This window comes from Hyposmocoma kahamanoa, unplaced genomic scaffold (assembly GCF_003589595.1).
Source record: "Hyposmocoma kahamanoa isolate Upper Pololo Valley unplaced genomic scaffold, ASM358959v1 192, whole genome shotgun sequence".
Taxonomy (NCBI): Eukaryota; Metazoa; Arthropoda; class Insecta; order Lepidoptera; family Cosmopterigidae; genus Hyposmocoma; species Hyposmocoma kahamanoa.
In genome coordinates, this window is record NW_020653719.1 from 9,156,279 (window position 1) to 9,181,007 (window position 24,729).

At 36.8% G+C, this 24,729-nt stretch overlaps 2 protein-coding genes across 2 annotated transcripts in view; both read left to right on the plus strand.

Annotated features, from left to right (window-relative positions):
* Positions 1–3,087: 3,087 nt before the first annotated feature.
* Positions 3,088–20,168, plus strand: LOC113226680. The gene is made up of 5 exons (XM_026459402.1): positions 3,088–3,180; positions 4,134–4,171; positions 5,629–5,699; positions 6,235–6,403; positions 19,976–20,168. The coding sequence occupies exons 1-5, from the start codon at positions 3,088–3,090 to the stop codon at positions 20,166–20,168; spliced, it is 564 nt and encodes a 187-aa protein (XP_026315187.1).
* Positions 20,169–20,421: 253 nt separating this feature from the next.
* LOC113226665 (dynein regulatory complex protein 9-like) overlaps positions 20,422–24,729 on the plus strand; it is a 6,641-nt gene continuing 2,333 nt past the window's right edge. Inside the window, exons 1-4 of the mRNA XM_026459386.1 lie at positions 20,422–20,515; positions 20,598–20,703; positions 21,555–21,749; positions 22,589–22,720. Of these exons, the coding sequence (XP_026315171.1) occupies positions 21,573–21,749; positions 22,589–22,720 (309 nt within the window). The 5' untranslated portion in view covers positions 20,422–20,515; positions 20,598–20,703; positions 21,555–21,572. The remainder of the gene's footprint in view (positions 20,516–20,597; positions 20,704–21,554; positions 21,750–22,588; positions 22,721–24,729) is intronic.

Sequence of the window (24,729 nt, forward strand, 5' to 3'; positions counted from 1 at the left end):
ATTTTATACTATAGATTGTTAATTTTATACTATAGATTGTTAATTTTATACTATAGATTGTTAGTCTGTCTTTTTTGATGATGGAGTAAAATGACAGTTCACTGCGCATTGGTTACGCTTGAGAATAAATAGCCGAACTTGTTTTACTGTTTGACTATCTAAAATTTTACAATAACTGGCAAACCTGCAAATGTCATTTTACTCCATCTTCAGAAAAGACGATTTATATGTTTAGGTTATTGCCAGATATTATATTCCATTATATTAAAGGTTGTATTTCAATAGCACTTCATTACATGAATATCATGAATTTTTCCTGAAAGTGTTTGCTGCATATTTTTTAAAACTTTTTGGGAACCCAGTCTTCTCTCTTTAGCATTATAAGCCATTTCTGTCGTACTTCAATGTTTTGAGGAAATTTGAATCAACAACAATAATTAACATAAAAAATGAGTGCCTCAACTACGCTATTAAAAGAAATTTTCGTTTTAATGTAGACAAAAAATAATGCACTAATGCAATATTAATTAAATATAAAGTACTAAAACCAGAAATTTCTGATTCAATAATATTAAGTATGAAGATGATTTCGGCTGTATGCAAGCCTCGCCTTTGCATTTCTTTTTTTCAGTTAATGACATCTCGATAACATATTATCGATTGCGTCAATCTCTATGAAAGTGAGGTTATGAATTTCAGAAATTCACGTATTTGATATATTTTTTAATTGAATTCGTATACATTTGGGTTATTAATGCACTTGAATGGTATAATTTTACGGATATATTTATGTAAAAAACTTTTGTGGTAGTGCTTTTGGACAGCTAAAAATTTAAATAGTACTTACATGTGAAATGTACAATTCTGCGAGTTTTCCTTTTTAGATGAGTTACATCCGGGTACTGAACACGTTACCATGACTAATAAACGTTCGCTTAATACTATTTCACATTTTAAAACCAATTATTTTTCAAAAATAAACGAAATTTGTTTCGTTGTCAGTTGACCCTAGGTTCATGCAGGCTCATAGCGTATCATGAAGTGGTCTCGTCTACCCATCTCGCTCTAACATACGTGTATACTAACGCTCTTTCACTTGCATTGCCAATCTATGGGTATCTATATACTAAATCTATGTACATCACCATGAATTTAACTCGTGAAAATTTTTGTGGTAATTTTTTCTACGACTAAGTGTAAGTGAACAGCTCAGCGATGCTTCGCTCGGCTTCAAACTGGTTTTTTCGATGAAGCGCTGCTTGATTAGCTGGTTTGCAGAATTCAAACGCGGTCGTGTGAATCTCAGTGACCAGTGACGAATTTCATGATAGTTGCCCGTCCACTGCTGTGAACAACAAAAACATTAATGCTGTGCGCCGTATGATCAAAACAGACAGGCATGTGACATACCAGGAGATTCGGGCATCTTTAGGCATAGGCATGAGTCAAATACAATCAATATTACACAAATATTTGGGTATGAAAAAGCTGTGCTCTCGGTGGATCCCATACAATTTGACTGAGGCTCAAAAAACGGATCGCGTCACTTGGTGGAATGCCATGCTTACCAGATTCAACGAAGGGGCGTCAAATTGAAATAGGACATGGTAACAGGTGACGAAACATGAATTTATAGTTACAATCCCAAAACAAAGCAGCAATCGAGCATATGGGTCTTTCGAGATGAGCCGAAACCAACCAAAGTGGCGCGCGTGCAAATTGCCTCTAAGCGGGTATTCTTTTTTTAATGAAACTGAACACGTGGCTACTGTTGCTTTGGAGAATCCTTGTAACGTGAATAGTGATTGGTACACGACCATTTGTTTGCCTGAAGTTATTGACAAACTCCGTAAAAATAACCGTAAACGCCGTATCATCTTGCACCACGATAATGCCAGTTCTCACACGGCCAGACAGACAAATGATTTTTTTTTATCAGCCATCCCGCGTACAGTCCCGACCTGGCACTCCGAGTGGTTAAATTAAAAAAAATTGTAACGTAAATATGAATTATTTGATAGGAAATAAGATGTAAAATTTTATCTTGATTTTAATAATTCTTGGCAAATTTAATTTGTAACTTGTGATATTTCTTGTAACATTTTTATTGTTGTCGTATTTTAATATAATATGGTTGTTTACTATGCGAAACATGTTTGTTCTGACACTGTGTCTTGTTACATCTTCTGTTATACCAAATTAAGCAAATAAACGTAATATTAATATTATATGTGATTTTATGATTATCGATAATAGTACTATTATTATATCAGTAGGTACTTAATTTCATTTATTTCAAAAATTAAAAGGAAGTGTTAAAGATTCACCTAAATCAAAATCACTGATATTAATTCTATACCAATGCATAAATACAAAACAGCTTACACTATTTGGAAACCTTTTCAAAATTTCTTTATCAATCTTGATAAAGATCATCATTATAAATAATAAATCATGACTAATATCAATCAGACGTTATATGTATTCGATGCATTTACAAATAAATTAACAAAATGTCATTTATTCTATTCTATTCTGCGAATAATCAGCATCGATTATTCGCAGAAATAGAACAAGATATTTCCAAATGGGATATTGATAGACTTTAATTAAACGTATTAATCCTACTTTGATTACAGTAAACTAAAGAAACAAAAAAGTTTCAAGATTCAACCATACATTTGCATGTCGATAATGACTTATCGATAGATTAAGTTGCAACACTAAAGAATTCCGCCATTTGTAGCGTTAAATTTTTGTTTGGATGTGCACTGACAGCTCCTTTTATTTATTTTGTTTCCATCCTCTAAGGTTTCGGTAGAACATTTTGAATTTATTGTAGACAAAGAGAACCAAAAAGAATCTTGAAAAGAATATAATTCAGCAGTTATATCATATTAAAGCTTAGAGAACGGAAAAAAAGATTAAAAGTCATCTTGAAGCTGACACTGGCACTAGCCTAGTGAAAGCCTAGCCATAAAGGAAATAAAAAAAATGGTTTTAGCACTAGCAATTTCTACATAATTTTCTTTCGTATGCATTTTATTTGAAACATATTTTTTTTTATAATTCAGAAGCATTTCGAAGATGTCGTCTAAAGTACAAGGCTCTAGACACAATTTCGGTGCAACAACACCTTTGCGATCAGACAAAAGACAAAAACGCGAAAACAGGAAAGAAGTAAGTCACATGGACTTTTGGTAAATAGCTTTAGAACATACAGTCGTTGTTTCTACCACTACAATACTATTACATGCAACAGTGACCAATGGGTCGCTGAAGAGGATATGTTGTAAAGGTGAAGCCAGGTTAACAGTCGCAAGCTCAGCGCCTAGATAACTTGTAAAGATAGCATCACACTTAAGGGAACAAACTAAAAAACTACCTACATCAATGCCTTTAAGGTTTTAATTGAAAGTAAATTTATAGATTATTCTTAATTAAATTAGAAACGTTAGGTGTATTACTAAGTGCTGAGAGGTGTTGAAAAGATCCTGACACCCAAACCGAAAAAATAACGAAAGAAAATGTGTCCAAATGCAGGTTTGTCTCTCTCTAGGTCTCACCTCTTAAGTATAAAATAGATAAACACAAAACTTATATTGGTGGTGATCCACCTCTGCCGTTACTACATTTTGGATGCTGGCCGTTATAAATATTTATGTTTTATAAAAATAAAATGCGTTCCTGACAATTTCATATACACATAAACATGTTTTTTTTTATGGTTAGGTATTATGTGATATAATTTCTTTTACAAAAACAAAAACTTCCATGTACACTTTGAACAGACCTTTATTATACATAACAAAATTTAGAAACAACAATATTATACTTTATCTATTTGCGAAATTCAAATTTACCTATTAGTATCAGGAATCAGTGTTCGAAATGATGAAGATATGTATTCTCATTAATGATAATTATCAAAGAAAATAAATATCTTTACGTTTTTTAACTTTACTTTAATTAACATGAGTTAATTACCTAATAATTGTACGATATATATCCAATTGTCCAAGCTGATTCATAGTTTCTCGCTTTAATTTTTATTAAAAATTACATACACTGAGAAAACTAAATAAAAGACACATATTATACATATAATATTACGCACGTATTATTTGTTTTAGGAAAGACCAAGTGCTGACACCTCTTGTTCATACCCTATGTAAGTCCAGTACTGTATTTAAAAAAAGTTGTATTGCGTAACTCACGATTGTATATTATATTTTTATGTTGGTATACTCAAATCTGCAATGTGATTCGGTTAGTTTTAAACTCTATACATTCGAAACCCATTTTCTACTTCAATTTGTGAAGCTCAGGAATGGTTTCTGAAAAACCATCTCATTAAAGGTTGAAACACAAAACTGCGATTTGACGTCGCATCGCAGAAATCTACGAGCTCGCACGACGCATTGCAAGAATTTGCGAATTGCTCCGCATCGCGCATTCCTGCGATGTTAATCTTTTTTGTGTTTTTTTCCTCTACTTTCTTATCAATAACAGCAGTGCAACTCTCAACTCTGTTTACGATCCATGTTGCTACCTAATTTGCAAATTCTCATCGCGCCGATTCGCAGTTTTGTGTTTCTACCCTAAGAGGCCGAGGTTCTCTGCGTGCTACACGTATCAACAGGAACAGCAGTCCTTAAAAACCAAAACATCGTTATAATGTTTGGTTCTGAAACAAACCAGGATTTGCTTAAGGGACAGCGTAAACCGGCGGACGAGGAAGCAGAGGACATTAAATTTATCAATTTATATTTTATGCTAAGTAGCAATTGAAATAAGGTATAAATTTAAATGCTCTGAGACTAATCTCGGAGCATCGCAGCGCATGTTTATTAGCGATATGGAAGAGCTTGCTAGAGGATGCCGCAGCGGGAAAAGCGGTGTAAGCAACGAAACCTCTGGTAGGCGCCGGAATTTAGCAATGTGCGCCCGAGTCTGCCGGAATGCGGCGGTGAAGATCGACTGCAAAATGACTCACTTTTTTTTATGATAGAAAATTAACGGGACGAACAGGTCGTACATTGCAGTGCACACTCAGAGCGTAAATCGGAAAGATTTAAGGGGCACTGCCATTGCGCCCATCACCCTGATGGCGCATTTATACACCGAGTTCGGCAAACTAGTTCTAGCTGAAAGCGACTCCCAGTTGCTGCGGTCCACTCTGACTACAAACTATCGTTGTCAGATGACTCACTATTTACACCGGGTAGCTTGCCGCCTCCAGCGGGCGAACGTACCTCGCCTGATGACTTAGTGTAAATGCGCCTTAAGAGATAAGTTGACAGGTTCCATGTGCCTGTAATTTCACTAGTGTTCGCCAGTAGAAGGGATTCAAATCCGTGCGACAGTTCACAAGCCGGATGCCGCGGCATTCCAGCAGAATCTGCGGTGCGCTGCTGGTGGATGCTCGTGATATCGTAGTATCTAATCAGTGTGCGCGGGCAAAATACGATCCTCGTAAATGCCCTTTCTGGCCGGCCGGTTTACGGTGGGCCTAACAGTCTTGAGTAATTAAAAATGTATTTTATTTCTTGGAAATAGGCGTATTAGGTATTTAATCGTGCGACAAATATTTTACCAAAGTCATTTTATGATTTGTACATTTTGCAGTTTGGCCTATTTTCCGTCTTGTTTGTTTGGTACCATTTTGGAAGACACTATAATCAAGATACGAATTCTGAGTATGTAATAGTCTTACCTTACGCTTTTTCTCAATATTAGGTCATAAGGTTAAATTTCAATTGCCACGGAACGGAATAGCGATGTTTTATAACAATAGCATAAATAAACTTTTAAGATGATTCTGTGGCTCTAGTGAAAAGGGCTACAAGTAAAAAAGGCCAACTGTACAAGGAAACGCGAAAAACACTTAAAGCTTAATACCCTATTAAGTTTTAACTGCTTTTCGCGTTTCCTTGTAAAGTTTGCTTTTTTTACCTGTATCCCTTTTCACTTTTTTGGCTCTAGCCCACATAATTGTGTACAAATAATAATAATAAAACAATACAAAACTACAAATTAGATACGAGCTAAAAAAAACAGATCGCGCGTCTTTCGAGAATTCGCGCAGCTGCCGTGACATACGTAGTTTGTACGACGATATAAAGTTCATAATGCTATGTACAATTTCGTTAATTTTGTTTCAACTAAGCTTTAGTGTCGTATCTCAATACAAAAATACTTATACAATATTTATACTTAAAACCTTGTTTTTAGTTGACTGCAACATTGAAGGCACTATAAATAGCATCTTGGTAGATATTGACTCGCATATCAAAAAAAAATACGGCATAACGCAGCCTGCAGTCGTTGACTTGGAAGATTTTATTGGCAAACGTGATATCGAAGCCGATGACTTCAAGATGTTTAAAATGAGCAACGACAGGTATTTACTTTGGAAATTTTGGATTTGAATGGGGTTATGAATACGTACCTACAATACAATTGTAAAGAAGTTACGAAACCTAAAACATCAGTTTTTAGAATTTTTGTCAGCATGTCTGTGAGTTCTATTGAAGAGGTCTTAAAACAAGGCCAGGTCACGTGTACCTGTATTAAACCAACAAGTATGTGTGAAAAGCACTTGATGCGTGGTGAAATATGTGTATCAGAGTCGTAGTAAATGTTGTCCTACCTTACCCCGATGGGAAAAGGGCGTATAGAAGTATAAAATATATGTATGTAGTCCGTGCATTTGTGCACGCTAATCTCTAGAACGGCTGAACCATTTTGAACGCGGTACTCGGTGATATATTAAAATAAGGTTGGATTTACGTTTAGTGTTTGTTTTATTGAAATCGGTACACAAATAAAAAATATATGCCAGTTTTAAAGTACACTATAGTGTACACGACATCCGATATCCAACGAAGACGACGACACCAGTCGTCCTAAATAATATTATTATAATCTTAAAGTACAATTTAACATAAGCATCGCAATGTTAGTGCATTATGTTTTTATGTTATAAACTATAACACAAATCTTTCGAATAAATAGCAATTTCATTTTTACTTGACATCGTTGCATTTCGACGTTATTTTGTGATTTTATATCGTCATGCGTCCTAGAGCCACACGGTGTCACTAATTATTTTGGTAGGTACTGTAGCGTTGTAGACTAGGGTTGTTGCGAAGATAATCTGCATATCAGCATCCGCATTCATCGATGCTGATATTTAATGCGGATGTCTGAATCGTGACAGGACTTGAAAAGTCGCTGAATCGCGAATAATTTACAAATCTTCCAGAAATAGAATGTTGGCCGAAAAAGCAACTCAGCCGCAGTTAAGCTGTTGTTTTTATAACTTGTATATAAGTAGTTCACCAGCAAACTGCGTTATGTGCGTGGATAAAAAAATAGCTATAAACTAAAAAAAACACTATTGTTCTGGAAACGGATTTTTAAATGGTACTTTTTTAATTATCTGAAAATTGTCACAAAAATGAGATAAACAATACGAAGAAACAACTTTTGCAGCAGTAATCTGAAAATAACTACTTTCGTAATTGTTCAGATTGAACGTAGCTAGTTTTGCAACAACACTATGATAACATGGCTAGTTTTGTTGTACTTAATAATAGTAAAAAATACAACTTGAATCTAATTTTAATTTTCCTTTACACTCTTATATCCACGTCGTCAACCATCAATGTACCTTCATTATCTGTCATTTCTTCTTCTTCGATCACATTTGATTGCAATTGCCCGATAATATGAGTATACAACTCAAGAATTTCGTATGTAAACCAATCTTCTCCGAAATGTTTGACGATCAAGTTTTTATTAAATGAACAAAATAGTGAATATCAAACAAAATAACGGATTTCGCACGAGTTTATATCTTATCTATATATTATAATCAATAGAGCAGCGTTTGCAGGTTAACGACAAAATGGCAACTTTTGAAAGTGTAAAACTAACTTTTGCAAAAGTAGTCAATATTTGACACTGATTTGTTCAGAATATGCCAAGTTTTAGCACTGTATTGTTGAAGTATTTGAAATTATTTAAAATACTGATCCATTTCACGCCTTTAACTAGAAATCATTAAAAATTTCACATAGTGCTATTTGCAAGTGGACTACTATATAAAGATTCATTGTTTTGTTAATAAATGTCTCAAAATCATTGAAATAATATTTTATTACGTACAATACAAAAAAAAGCTTTTTCATGTAGATAGATGTAGAGAGCATGTAAATTTTTCGCGTTTTCACACATTAGCATCCTCGTGATATGTAAAAAGCCTGTATCATCAACAACCCTGTTATAGACCAACACGGTGTCTTTACGGTACAGTTGTGTTTCATCCACCGTTTTAAAATAAGTCTTAAAATTATTTGAAAAAACAAAAACCCGACTGTAAATATATTTGGATGGAACGCAAAAAAAAAATCCCCCCTTACTAATACTAAGCAAGACGAGTCTAACGACACCTCACATGTCAAAATACATCTAGCCGTTTACGCTGTACAGCGTGAAAAAGAAATGGACATACATAAATACATACACTTGAAAAACATAACAAAAAATGATTATAAAAAAAGTTACCAAACTCTTTAGGTTTTTAGCCGTGCGGTGACGGATTAGAATACAATTCACCGCCCCTCTCTTCCCGTGGGTGTCGTAAGAGGCGACTAAGGGATATTGAGCAACCAACTGCTCCACTGGTGGTAGGGCTTGAAAACCCGCCTGGTTAGTGACCACCGTGCGCATGATGAAAAACCCGCCAAGTGTTCGCTAGTCGGATGCGTTCCGGGATCAGTCAGCGTACAACCAGAGCCCGAGGCAACGCTGCCGCGACATTTGTGGTCTGTGGAGGCTTCCGCCGAACCAGTGCCAGGACAACTGCATTGACCCGCCGGCCAGGGAGACCCGTAGAAACGGTTGTTCCGCTGGCCGCCCGCGGTACAGTACAGGGGCCCAAGCGTGCTTAACCAGCTCGTGAGGCTGCCTCACCATGCCGCGCATAATCTCGGTGTGGTTCGTCGTGCCGGTTGGTGACCGGGAGGTGGGGTCCCGGCGGCCATTCCCGGGGGGGTTCGGGGGCCCTTCCGTCCGGCGGATCAGCGCAACTTGTCTGTAGGCAAGTCTCTGGGGAAGCAGGCCCCGCGATTTGACCGCTTGTGTCGCGGCACTGTTTTCTCGCTTCACGCCTCTTTTTCCCTCCAACATGTTAGCGCAAAGTACAAATTTCGGTCGTACAGCGGTGCACACCCCCACCACTAAAGCGCTCTTTAAGGTGGAGTTCACGAACATTCGAGGACTCCACAGTAACATCCACGCCATCCACCAACATCTTGAGACGGCTCGACCAGAAATGCTGTTCCTTACGGAGACGCAAATACTCTGCCCGGCTGACAGCAGCTACTTGATTTACCCTGGCTATATGCTTGAAGAGTCCTTCAAAGCGAAAGCTGGGGTCTGCTTGTTTGTCCGGGCAGATGTTTGCTGTCGCCGTCTGCGTCATTTGGAGGACCCCTCCTTCTCCATCCTTGGGATACATGTTGACCTGGGTAGTCATTGCCGTGTCTACATGTGCCTCTACAGATCCCACCACGGCGACATGGAGACAACTCGTCTCATAGACCACCTTACTCGGGCGGCAGATGACGCGCAGGCGCAGTTTCCTACAGCGGAATTGGTGTTTTTAGGGGACTTCAATGCTCACCACGAGTCGTGGTTAAGTTCCTCTAAAACTGACCATGCTGGAAGAACTGCCCACACATTCGCTCTCACACACGATTTAATCCAACTGGTAAACCAGCCCACCCGGATTCCAGATAGGGTTGGTGACGCGCCCTCTTTGTTGGACCTTCTGCTGACGTCTCGCCCGGCTGGATATCGGTTGGAGGTCCAAGCCCCTCTGGGCACTTCGGATCACTGCTTGATATCCACTAAAGTGGCAACGTTACTGCCACCACCACCTACTGTGGCTAAACGCCGCATTTGGCATTATGCGTCGGCAGATTGGGACGGTATGCGGGACTATTTTGCATCCGTTCCCTGGCGGCAGCGCTGTTTTAGTGAGGTGGATCCAACAGCTAGCGCGACTGCCGTTGCTGATGAGATCTTAATCGGGATGGAATACTACATCCCGCATTCGGATCTCGTCAGTAAAGGGAGGCGCAACCGCTGGTTCAACCGCGAGTGTGCTGTGGCTGTTGAGAACAAACAGACTGCATACCGCGCTTGGATCAGGGGTCTAGCTTCAGACGATCCCAATACGAACTCACTTAAAACAGCCTACAATAATGCCACCAGGTCTTGCAAAAGAGCGTACATCAGAGCGGATGCTCAGCGCGTCGCACGAGTTGGCCAAGAACTCCTGACGCATCCCACTGGTAGTCGTAGCTACTGGCGTCTGGCCAGTGCTGTTGCGTCGAACTTCTGCCAGCCCTCGCTGCCCCCGCTGAGATATTCTGATGGCAATCTAGCCCACAAGCCGCAAGATAAAGCCGACCTCTTGGCAAATCTGTTTGCGGCTAACTCCTGTCTCGACGACTGTAACGCACAGCCACCAACTCTACCTCACTGTGGCTACACGATGTCTGATATTCGTATCAGACAATGCGATGTGCGTACGCAGCTGCAGTCTCTCGACGTCCGGAAAGCTAGTGGTCCTGATGGTATCCCAGCGATTGTACTTAGGAACTGCGCAGCTGAGTTGACCCCCGTGCTAACGCGACTGTATCGTCTGTCGCTCTCTTCAGGTCGTGTGCCGGACTCTTGGAGAGAGGCTAATGTGCAACCAGTTCCCAAAAAAGGCGACCGATCAGACCCACATAATTACCGTCCCATAGCCATTACTTCCATAATATGCAAGGTTTTAGAGCGGATCCTTAACAAACAACTGACCCAATACCTAGAAGATCACTCCATAATAAATGATCGGCAGTATGGGTTTCGTCCGAAACGATCAACGGGTGACCTTCTAGCGTACTTATCGCATATTTGGGGTGAGGCTATAGACAAACGTGGCGAGTCGTTGGCTGTTAGCCTCGATATAGCCAAAGCATTCGATCGGGTCTGGCACAAGGCTCTTCTCTCCAAGCTCCCGGCGTACGGTTTGCCAGCCCAGTTATGCAGCTGGACTGCCGATTTCCTTCGTGAGCGGAGAATTCGCGTCGTTTCTGACGGCAGCATTTCGAGGTTCGTGAATGTGAACGCCGGCGTACCGCAGGGATCCGTCCTATCTCCCACGCTTTTCCTACTGCATATCAATGATATGCTTCCACTTGGGAATATTCATTGTTATGCAGATGATAGCACTGTTCATGGGGGATATCACGGATTCCCCGCAGCTGGGCGCGCCGATACTGACAGAGAGCGATCTAATCTTGTCGGTGAGCTCAATAGGATATTGGACCTCATCTCTGCATGGGGATCTAGAAATCTTGTTGAGTTCAACGCCAAGAAAACACAGGTTTGCGCGTTAACAACAAAATTGTCGCCGTTCCTTCCCATGCCTTCTCTGATGAGCACAGCACTCTCACCTCAGAGCAGTTTTACCTTGCTCGGTATGGAAATCTGCTGTGATTTGAATCCAAGGAGCTACATCGAATCTGTGATCAAAACAGCCTCACGGAAACTCGGAGTCCTGAACAAGGTGCGACGTTTTTTCACGCCGGACCAGTTATGCCTGCTGTACAAAACACAGGTCCGGTCTTGCGTTGAGTATTGTTCGCACTTGTGGGACGGCTCCGCCAAGTACCTACTCGATGACTTGGATAAATTACAGCGTCGTGCTACTCGAATTATAGGCGACGAAGAGGTCTCATCACGCCTTGAACCTCTGCAACTGCGTAGAGATGTTGCATCGCTTAGCGCCTTTTACCGCATGTACCATGGTGAGTGCTCTGAAGAGCTGTTCAACCTCATCCCCCCTTCCCCGTTCCTGCTCAGAAGCACGCGTGCTGGCCTTCGTAGTCACCGTTTCACTACCTGCCGAATTCCATCGCGTACTAAAAGGTTCGGTGGCTCCTTTCTCTGCCGCACGGTTGACAAATGGAACTCCCTTCCGGCACATGTCTTCCCTCCCTCTTATGATATGGGGTCCTTCAAACGAGGCGTGAAGAGGCATATTGTAGGCAGGCAGGGTGGAGGTGGCTAGTGCAGTGAGGATTTCATCGCTGCACTAGGTTCCTTCGCGTTTGGATACCACTTTCCACTTAACATCAGGTGGAGTGGAGTCATTTGCCTGTCATGTATATAAAAAAAAAAAAAAAAAAAAAAAAAGGTACACATGTGTCTTTAGAATATGTGACGGGTTATACATATTTTTCAGTTATATTTACTATTTTATTTTTCAGTTTACACTATTTTGTTTTATATTCATGTTTATATTAGTGACGATTAGCCCCTGACATTACATTTTTAATATTACTTAATATTGTGTCATTAATAACACACACATCAATAGTGTCTAGGGATCAAGCACGTTTTTTTTACTAATTACTGAAAATTAGTCCAGTTTTTTTGTTATTTACTTTTAACACCGATGGATTCTTTGGTCAATTTTAGAATTAGAATTTGAAAATGGAAGTGACCAAAAAACAATCCATTGGTGTTAAAATATTCATTTAAAAACCTGATGTTCAGTAATAACAAATAATAGATCAAAAACATGCTTGATCCCTAGACACATTTGATGTGTGTATTGTTTAATTATATTCTATTAATTGGTTTAGCTAGTATAATAGTATCAAAGCGTTATGTTTTTAACTTTACTTAAGGACGAATTAATCAGTTCATTTTAGTACCTTTAATTAACTTTTAAACGCGCGTTCAAAAAATATAATTTTCACCTCTCTAGCTCGGAAATGTGTGCGCAATAGTTATTTTTGATACAAGTGCGGAAAGTTAGTCATTATTTACGAGCCCGAGCCAGAGGCGAGGGTCAAAACTCGAGACAACTGAAAATGACAAATCCGCATGTGTATCAAACAACGTTTTTTAATACATTTGCGAAAAACCTACATTGAAAGTAAAATAAAACAGTATTTAAAAAAAAAACTCATTTTATTCCTTTGTCAATAACAAAGTCAAATCGTAAAAAAGTTAACGAAAAAGGCGGGAATGTAAACGATGAAAAAAATTACTACTTTTTTGGCCGACTTTTTTCTATATGGCAACTGTTGCCAGTATTCAGCCACATTAAAATTACTATTTTATATTAATTTATTTTCTACATAATCGCTACTAAGGAGCATTTACTTCATAGGTGTAAAAATGCGGTCTCTCCATAGATATAGTATAGTAATGACGAATGACTTACGTCACAAAGCACATAAATATGAAATAAATATACAATTCTTTAGTTCTATGTTTAAGACTTAAAACAACAGTATATTTAATTTATTAAAAAAAACTGGAAAAGTAAAAAGCACTAGTGCGAGTAATCCAACTTTCCGCACGATTTGTAGTGCGAAAAATACCACGTTTTGAGCAACTGTATTAAAAAAGCGTTTTTCCACGCTAGCACAGATTACAGAATATACAGATACACAGTCCCATACAAGAAAATGAGTCCATGCTAAGTTTTTAGCTTCCGCTAGCTATTTTGATTCGTTTATGGTACACTAGATGGCGACGTCAAAGTAGGAGGTAGAAAGCTTATTACCCTGCATAGTAACTAGATGGCGTTTTCATTTATCACTAGCTAGATTGATTCGATGAATAGATTTAAACTTAGGCCTGTTGCGTCTTTAAAATTTACGTAGATACATACTTACGTAAAACCACATAGTAAGTTCTGTCACATATTGTGTACGGAAATAAAACCACGTTACTGGTTTTTACTAAACTATTGCTTTTTATTAAATAATGTATATAAAAGATATCAGTTGGGTACACTACCTATCTAGACGGTGTGTGACACAATATTTTACCCTTGTTCTTGAAGTCAAATATCTCAGTAAATTAAAGTTAGGAAGAAGATAATATTTTAGGGCATTATTATATAACAGAAATTTCATATGTTTTAGTACGTACCAATTGTATTATTTAGTTAACTTTTTAAAACATTAGAGTGAACTGTAGCACGCTCACACTCTCATAATGTGAACTCTGTAGTTCAGTAAGAAATCTGTGGTATTATCAATGACTCTCGACATCACATGGCACTTCTGCCAGACTCGGTATTTTCAAATTTACGTCTGTGACTATAGCGTGATCAAACAATTACAATTTACCCCTGGACTCGTAACAACTTCGTAATCAGATGGCAAGGTACTGGATATGTATGATAAGCTTGCGACGCCAACATTTTTTGACCTCTGATTTCGAATAGTTGCTAAGAGACCAGAGGTCAAAACATAAAATGGCAGGTCTGTGGACAAAGATTAGTGCATACTCCTGGATCGCCATGAGAAATGTGGGAGTTGTGGACTTATTGAAAGAAAACATGTTCACTGCGCAACGGTTTTATTATCACTCTCATTACAAATTCAAATAATCTTTATTTCATAAGTAAGCAAATTACACTTGAAATCGTCGTACTGATTAAAGTCTACTGCTCATTCGTAAGGCAGAGTCCCCCGAGAAGAATGAGCAAGAAACTCTACTCTACTCTTTTAATATACATTTGAATACTTTTAACATTTACAATATTTATTTCAAACATCTTAGATTGAGACTACCAGCAAGAGCTTAACGGGTCACTACCACGGGTTCTTGTCATCCAAGTACGCAGACGCTGTACAATAGAGTAACCTTTGAAGCTTATACATTGCCCCTTAAATGAATTTATGACTTTGTAAAGAAAATTGTCAAGAATAGCTAGTTTATTTTTATTTCTCGTGTTAATGTTGTCTGTCACTATTTTGAATAAAAAAAATACTGTTCTATTAATATCGGCGTAAGTCAATGTCGGCAGCATTACCCCAAAGCAAAATGCGGTATGTCATTAAACTGTGAAAGTAGATGAATTCAACCAATCTAGCTGTTTTGGCGTCTGACAGTTTTCGTATTTTTTTAATCGCGTACACTGCAGAGCTAAGCCGTTTCGATAATTTATTGATATGTGGACCCCATTGCTTAGCTAATGCAGATATAATATGCCACACCTCAAGAGCCTGGTCACCGCACTGGCTCGAGGACCATCGCCGAGTGCAGCATGTTGACAATCAATAAGCGAAACCTTTTTTTAAATGTTCCCGAATGCGGGGCTCAACAATTCATCATTGAATTCCTTATTTATGTTGGAGAATTCTTAATTTGGCTCGTCCTTGAAATGATTTATTTCTTGATTTACAATAATCGTGAATTTTAACTACAAATAATTTGGTTATTAAAAAATCAATATGAGTGTAATCATGGTAATCATCTGGGAGGTTTATAATGCACTTAGCACTTTTCATTAAATTTGCCACCAAATCAGTTTTGTGGATCATATTGATGCTGTTATTAAATAAATCAAGCATTTCATTTGCTAAGCAGTACAAAAAATCAGTTGGGGCTTTAAGTGTTGGTGTTGTCAAATTTGAATATGTTTTATTAATCAACAACAATTGCTTCTTATCAGCCAAATCAACTTCATTATTAATCAAAATTCCTTTACACATTGAGCAATCAAATTTATCTATTGTCACTTTGCCTAGCCAGCCAGCAAAATACACAACAGAAAAAGTTTCCAGTGTTATTTTTTGGGGTATAACGGTTAGATTACCTTGAGATGTATACGATTGAACCGGTGGGGAGGAAATAACGGGCAAGGCGACTGCACTTGATGGACCAGCAATTGGGTGTGTCAATGTCGACGATGATGACATTTCAGGTTGTGTATTTTGCTGTTGAGCTTCAGCTGTGTTTAAAAAGTGACTTTGATCAATTTCACAATTTGTATTATCTAATTTGATTAAATTATTTAGTAAATTTGATCGGAACATGGACCTTAAATTTTTTGATGTTGGATTCCTGTTACAACCACCTCGCATTCTATAAATTCCAAACAAATTTTCAATTACATCTTGATTTAATCGATTTGTCATAAGAAATTTGACTTCAGTGCCTTGTGAAAATTCCTCAGTGGCGAGCTGAAGTACAGCGTTAATTGATTGCTGTATGCCTTCAAAACAGGGAGGAATCGTCAATTTTTTCTCATTTTTTTTGGAAATCGTAACTTTTTTCAATTGATTGAACATTTCGTTTCCTTTACTTAACGTTTTATGAACTAAAGAATCTTTGTTTTCAGTGATTGCGCATTTAAATGGATTTCTATCAAATTTACATTTTGAATTTAATGAATCAAACAAATCATTCACATTTCTCACAAAATCAACTGTATTCTTTACGGTGTCACTCTTCAGCTCTCCACTGGCTATCGCCGTCTCCATCGCGGCCGCTACTGATCGACTAAATACTTGTGTGGCTAACTTAACTTTCATTTTTTGGAAACTGTTTGGCTTCAAGTGTACTGAGGTCAATTTTCCCAAAGATCGACTTTTATTACTTTTATCAATATTATAAACCTTGATTATGTCATCAAACGAAATTTCATTGCCATTTAAATCGTAATTATTATCAAGTAAATTGTTTCTTATATTTTTAATCAAATGAGGAACATCATAGATCGAAAATATTTTGGGATTCTCAATAAAAAAAAAAGGATCATCTTTTGTTGCCCCCAAGGATTTGATTGCCTTGACATTGGTTGTTGCTTGATCACATATAATTACTTTTGGCAATAATCCAATCACAAATAATTTATTAATTATGGATTTAATAATTATTATTAACTTTTCAGCAATGACATTCTGATTTGATAAGAAATATACCAGAGGGATTTTCCAATTAGTGTAAATTCCTCTGGCAACAAACACCAGTGCATACTTAGCTTCCTTGGAGGAACGCTCACCACCACCAAAATCTTCAAATCCTTCAATCAAATCATATTTTTTTGTATATTCCAAATCAGTCTTGATACTCATTTCATCAAAACATACAGCACAGGCTTTTTCTTTAATTGGTTGATCAGCAAATTTCATTTGAATATTACAAAAAACATCTTCATTAATACCTGCCAGACAATCTGTAGCTTGCAGCCAATTTTGGATTATAGTGGGAGCAGCTAGGACCAGGCCTCCTTTTAAAAGATATTTATATGTAGCTGGAGACTTATATAAGCAAAAATTTTTTTCATCTTCATTCCATTGTCTACTTTTATTTTTAAATTGCATGCATGTAAACACTTTCGCCAAATCTCCTTTAAATTTATGTGTTTTTAAGTTGACACAATTTTTTTTCAGTAAATTCTTTTTTAGCCTATTATATTTATTTTTTTGTTTTTTTAATAATTTACTTGAATTTTTTATACTAATTTTTAATTTTTTACACCTTGGTGTATCATTATCAACTGAAGTCCTTTTTCTTCTTCTAGGTGTACTAAAATCTACTGTGGTTTCACTAGGTGACTTGGGTTGAAGCCTTTCTTTTGCCATTTTGTTGCTATATAACTTTTTAGGAGTCATTACTTTCAGAGGTGACGAAGTTTGCACTAAAACAAAAAAATAAATCAAACACATTTACTCACTAACTTAACCCACTAGTCTCGGAATAATAACAATGCCTAAATAAAGTATAAATTTTAATATAAGTTAAAATTTTATGAATATGAAAACTTTAGCAGATACCATGGAGAGTGTGCAATGGAATGGCACAATTTAATTTTTCCCTTTCCATCACGGGGGACTAGACATAGGCTTAGGTTCCACCCATATGTTGTGGATATTCCAAAGATTGACACAAAGCGTTACGATTCCACATTTATATAGCGAATGGCTATGGAGTGGAATACCCTTCCCAGAAACTTGTACCCTGAACATTATAACTTGTGCCTTTTCAAGGCGAGAGTGAATAGGCATTATTTAGGTGTGCATGCACTTGCCATCAGGTGAGATAGAGGTCAAATACGCACTTACATATTTATATTAAAAAAAACAATATATTAAAAATGGTTCATTATCAAATTAATATGTTCATTTTACTTTTGATAGTACCAGCAGAAGAAGGCTTTGCTAAAATTCAAGTTATGCGCTGATGCGATGATGATCATCAAGTTATGCACTGATGATGGAATGATTTCCATCCCATGTAACATCATTTATTATTGAAGTTTCAAGTGAAGTAGAATACAAATTATTTATGTATAAGAATACATATAACTTTTTTATGATTTTTTTTTCTCAAGTAATTCATCATCATCATGTTCACTCAAGTAATACAGTGTTGGTACTGAAACCAAAAGGTTTACCTTTTGATGTTGATGGAACTGGTGAATGTGACCTGCTGCTACATTCATCATCTTTATAGTGCAAAGGTATTGCAAATTTCAACAGCCTCTTTCTTTGTCCACTTTCATTTTGGATATATTTTTTGTCGAAATGCTCACTACAGAGGTATCTGTTACGGAGTATATTTTCATTGTAATTCATTATGGTCATGTTACCTAAAACAAAAATTAATTCATTATAATGAAATAATAAAATTAAATAAATCTGAAAACCTACATTGAAACCTGCTTTTCAACACTTTTTTCAATTACATATTTAGCTGGTACATGATATAGAAAGACTTACCGCAATTATTTATCCAAACTTTTAAACGGGCTGGATCGCTTATTGGGAACCGAAACATGGATCTTTGTTTGAATGTGTAATTGCACATAAAATACGAACATTTGACCGGTGACATTTTGTTTTGTTTAAATCGAAAATCAACGAAACCCAGATGATGTTGCAACCGAGATCAGTAAAGTTTTCCGTAGCCAAGTCGTCGTGTATGGTAGATTCGTCAGAGTCCAGATTTCAAAGCAAAGTCGTAGTGTATGGGAGATTCGTCGGAGTCCAGATTTCAAGCACTAGTCGTATTTAATTAATAGCATTTAAAATATCCGTGTCAATTCGCAAAATTTCGCTTCCAAAACAAACAAACAAGTAAACAACCGATTGCGCGTTTTGTTCAATTCAATAAAAAAATCAACGTTTTAAAATAATAAATCATTAAATAATCAAAAACGTTTTTAAGTACTAAAACCATTCATATTGTTAGATATTTAATTTAACAACTCTAAAATAAAAAATAAATAAAACAAAATTAAGAAATAAATAAACTGAAGAAACGTTTCAAAATAGAGGAACAAAACGCGAAGGTAGTTTATTATGTTTTTTAATATCAGGGCCATCTAGCGTGACCAGGTCAAAATAAAATGACAATGCATTAGCTAAATGACAATCCATTAGCTAAATCAATAGAGCTGACGGCGCGTATGGGCCATAGATGGCGTTGACTTGATAAACAATAGCTGTGTTAAAGTCTATTAGTTGTGTATTTTTCTTTTAAAAAATGTGTTGATTGAGAGAAAATATTCATTTTTATCATGAAATATTTTAGTTTTTACTTGTAATTACGTAACTACGGCTTAAATTGCCAATTTCGCTTACTTAATATCCAACAGGCTATCCATGGCGGCATCTATGATTATTTTTTTGTACTAAAAATATTTTGTATGAGTTGGGACCCCATGACGCTAGCGTGGAATTTGACTCACACAAACGAACTACGGTGCACTTTTTTCTTACGATGAAAAAGAACCCTTCAAATTCCGCGATTTGTCGTAGATACATTATTTAAGTAATATAAATCCGTTGGTATATTTTATTCTTATTATTGTTGACATTAAATTGACAATGATAATTAATTTATTAAAACTTATTTGTTATAAGTTCAACTGTTTTTTTGTTTTCTTTTATCTATCATTTTTCCTCGATATAGTGAGGTGAAAACTTGTGTGTTGTGCTCGGCAGCAAAGTTGTTTTTCGTTTCGTGACCTGAAACCCTCGCTACGGTCACGATTCTATTTTTGAACCACGAACGAACAGGTTTCAATACAAGCGTCAAACAACAACTTTTCAGCCTGCATAACAAATAATTATTAAAGGTTTAAATTTGTCTTTAGGGCGATTCTTAACGAAGTATTGATAGACACATACAAGGATCTTGTATTGAGCAAGAACTACATGTCACTGATTAATAAAATCCAGATGATCGCTGACGGTAACAAGCATTTCGCAATGTTGCAATTGGAAACAGAGAAAAATAAAATGTTGGTAACATCTATAAATATAGTAGCAGTAGAGCTCCTGGTGTAGTGTTCGTACAGGGTATCGAGTATAGAACCAGAAATAGAGACGAAATGTCATTTAATTTGTTTGAAAACTATTCTGCCATATCATTACTGTGACAACTGCACTCGTCAAATAGGAACTATTTTAAAATGGGCCACTGTTCTTGAAAGGCAGCGGGTTGTTAAAGCCCAAAACAAGCTCCCATGAAAAAATTTCAAAATGGCGCTTTCGTCCTTTCTACAAGAAACACCGACAAATATCAGTTAGCTATGACCATGAGACCTGTAAAGGGCCCGAAACGCCGGTTTGGTTGAAAAAACTATTAGAAAAAAGTTACATTTTCGATAAAATATTCCTTAAATCTTCCATAGGTATATATAACAACATTATATACATATATATACAGTAGTTCACATTATCAATATTATGGATATATCCTATGTTTTTTCGCAGACGTGAAAAGGAGCTCGCGAGATGTAGACGAAATATATCCTTAAAAAATGAAACCATTATTCATGAGGCAGATGTCGTATTGGATAAACTTGAGAAAAGTATTGAAGTACGTACTATAACTTACTAAACTAAACCTGCATTACTTGATGCGTATTTAGCTCCTAACGAAAAATAAATGTCACGAGATATGTTTTTTGAGAATAGCCTTGATGCGATCCTTGTGAAAGAATTCGTCCAGAGAAATATTGCCACCTTACCTGTTTCTGCCGCCAAGCAGTACTGTGAGCATTACTGCGTTCTGGTTTTGAAGTGTAAGGGTGCTGGTGGAATAACACGCACGCACTGCAATAATTGCACGTGGGACTTCGCAACTTATGTCTCAGGATGACAGGCGCAGTGGCAGAGTCCCTCAGATTTATGCGATTTAAAGTTTTTTGAATGGCACTGCAACTGCTATGGACAAGCTTGTCGCTTGACATCAGGTGCACGACTTGTTCGTTCCGTCAGTTGGTAGCGGAGGCATGATGTAAGCTCTTAGGGCCTAATGGACTGCTTACAGAATCGTGTTTATGGTGAAAGTCATTTCCCGGGTATTCCCTGAGGGTCGAGCGGTTGGAGTCCCGCCACAACGTGAATTTTAATTCGTTTGTGCCAACCCAACATCTGTCGGCCTTCATGAAGGAAGAGTTCTGGCCGAAGGGTGTCATATATCGGCGATTACGCGGCCGGTTACCTGACACTAGATTGCGCCAAACGTCGCAATTCGTGTAGATTAGTTATTTAGTTTATTGTTTTGTATATGTTAGTCCTTAAGGTATATATTATGTGGGTCATGTGGCCTGAAATAAATTACTAAATGATATAAATTACACTTCTGCTCGCATGCTCATTGCCTGCACAAGTACGATTCTGAAATTGGCCGAGATTATACATTTAACAAACGTCTTTCCATCGCAGGATATTTCATTAACCCAAATGACCCGAAGTAGACATGTGGATAACTGGGAGTGTGCTCGCAGAGAGCAACATGTCGACGCTATAAACAAGATCGAAAATGTATACGGTGACAGTATCCGATATTACATGAACCGTATGAAGAAAGAATTAATCGTACATCATGAAATAGAGGCACTTGTGAATATAAATATAAATGTAAGTATAATAAATCTTCTATAGTTGACATTCAAACGTTGATAAAACCAATATGCTAACATTAAGAAAATGTCTTCTCAAACAAATTATACAAATGCTATATTTACTACAAAAACCTAATCGTATTTCTGTAGGAGATGGTTTCTAGTCCCCAGAAAATTATCTCTTCAATTAAATTAATTATTTAGTAGCAGTAGAGCTCCTTATGAAAGAGTTCGTCTAGGGAAGTACTGCCACCTTATCTATTTATGTAATGTGAGCATTATTGTGTTCCGATTTAGAATAAAATCTTGATCATTTAAAGCTCTGAGTGGCACTGCAACTGCTATGATATGACAAAACAAAATCTATTTCGCGTCCCTCATGCAAGAATGACATAAGTGGAGTTACGTCAAAAACGTTTATTACTCCATTAGATACAGAAAAATATAACCCACATCATTTCCAATTCTGGCGGCTACTATTGTTTATAGAGTTAAAAGAATTGGAGAGTGTGTGTTCATTTTTTCTGTATCTAATGGAGCAACATGTATGTTTACGTCACTTACGCCATTCTTCCACGAGGGGTGCGATTTTGTTTTTACATCCTGTGTTGTTATGAGGAAGAGCGGGATTGCTAGCACAAGTACCTATATTATTTATAAAAGGAGTTTCGAACCTAAACACTAAAAGTAGACCTTAGTGAAAGTATAGAAAGTATTTTAATTAATTCTTTATTCATTATAAATATTATAATATTTACCATGGTGTTCCATTTCCACGGAAAGGCACTTCGAATGTTTTACACGTAACGTTGTAGTATGTAGAGTTAGTGTACAAATAATAGCAATGATTTGTAGGAAACGTTAGACGAAATACAAATGTGGATCGAAAAATACGATAAAGACACGGAAACTATAGGTCTGAACATACAAACAAAGAGGATCCTATACCTGGATAAATTAAGCAGACGAATGGAACTCGAAGAAATGGTAAGTTTATAGTATGATTAAGATAACTGAATCGCATATTACTGTGGAAGTTCTCGTCAAAACGAATCATAATATGACTTCAAAAGTAGCTGCTGTACATTGTTGAGGAGCTTCTCTTATACGTTTGCCATTTCCATCTGCAGATTAGCGATGCCCGACTTTGAATATTACTAATAATACTTATCATTCGAATGGCCAAATCATTCGCCTAAGTCGAATCCAAACACAATCATTCGACTTAACAATACCGAATGCCCCTGCCATTCGGCCGGGTGCACGAGTCGATGGTTATTATATCGGAACACCTCATTCATCATGTCCATACCACAAAATATCTCTGTCGCCGTCACATTTACAAACACTGTATATGTCACCATATGTCATATACCATATGTCAGAGAGGGCTAGATGACTTAGATGATGGAAAAAAAACAAAAGAAAGGAGCTGCCCTAACTACGGAATGAACGTGCATACCTAAACAAAAATTGAACGAACAAATGACGGATTTCTTTAGTCTCATACCATAATCTATCGATAAGTGATTATCGACATGCAAACATTTAATTAAAGTAGATCAATATTCCATTTGAGAATATTCTAGGTTATATGGGAGTATCCGGGAATGTCACATGAAATTTTAAATTTATTGTTTTGCGTTTACAAACACTCAAATATTACAAAAAGTGAATTTGCACAGAAAAAATTAATATTTTGTAAATTGAGAGTATATAAAAAGGAGAAAACTTTGAAATATAAATCCTATACATATATTCATAGAGAAATTTTTGAACAGATTCCAAATAGTGTAAGCTTTTTTGTATTTATGCATTGGTATAGAATTAATATCAGTGACTGATTTAAGTGAATCTAAAGTACTTCAATTTAATTTTCAAAATAAATGAAAGGAGTAATATTGTCAATAATAGTACTATTATCGTTATCTACTACTAACTAATACTATTATCATTTACTAGGCATTCTCAGTTCCTGAAAACAAAATTATCCACTCGTTTCCGATTTTTTCCCACTGACTACTCTAACTACTAAAAATTCTTATTTTATAAAGTCAGCAATACAAGGACCATGTTTGTCCAACGTTGCTGGGTGAAGGCCAATACCAACGTATAGACAGCCTATTTGCCTTGCCTTGCCTTGCCATCGTTCGGTGTCACTCGCCTAGCTGACCGAGTGAAAGCGAGCGCTAGCGTCATTGACTTACAATTATATGGACGTCGGGTCCGCGCTAAAAAGTGTCCGCACTTGTAAGGCGCTAAAATCGTATACAGAGCGCGACACTCCGCTTTAGTCATCATTTGTTCTACTGACAGCACCGATACTGCGATGACATTACAATTTAAATTTCGAATAGGTTGACTTGGGACATTTTTTTCGTGGTTTTTGTATTAGACCCGTCGTCCATTTATTTGTAAGTCAATGGCTAGCGTGTTCGTTTGACGTGGCTTGTCACAACTTGCAATCGCTCGTGACTACTTGTCTCACGTCGTAGAAGTGTTGGTATTTCTGTACAAATCAATGGCGCTCGGACAATAGTAGTCAATTGACATTGTATAATCAGATATTTGCATGCTATTTAATATATGTGAAACATATTTATACGAACACTGTCTCTTGGTACATCTCCTGTTATACCATGTTTTAAGCAAATAAACGTATGATAACAATATTATTATTGATAATATTACTACTTATTTATTTCCAAAATTAAATGGACGTATTAAAGATTCACTTAAATCAGTCACTGATATTAATTCTATACCAATGCACAAATACAAAAAGCCTACACTATTTGGAATCTGTTTAAAAATTTCTCTATGAAAATATGAATCTTGAGCATTGACCTACCAACAAATGGACGTCGGGTCTAATACAAAAACCACGAAAAAAATGTCCGAAGTTAACCTATACAAACGTTGTGACATGTAACGAAATATAAAAAAACTAAAACATTTAATTTAAATTGTAACGTCATTGTAGTACTGCCTAATTT

Excerpts from the sequence above, each read along its gene's own strand:
- LOC113226680 (XM_026459402.1), top strand. The coding sequence starts at position 3,088 with ATGTCGTCTAAAGTACAAGGCTCTAGACACAATTTCGGTGCAACAACA. Across the intron at positions 4,172-5,628 it reads ACCTCTTGTTCATACCCTAT|TTTGGCCTATTTTCCGTCTT; the intron begins GTAAGTCCAGTA and ends TACATTTTGCAG. Across the intron at positions 5,700-6,234 it reads AATCAAGATACGAATTCTGA|TTGACTGCAACATTGAAGGC; the intron begins GTATGTAATAGT and ends CCTTGTTTTTAG.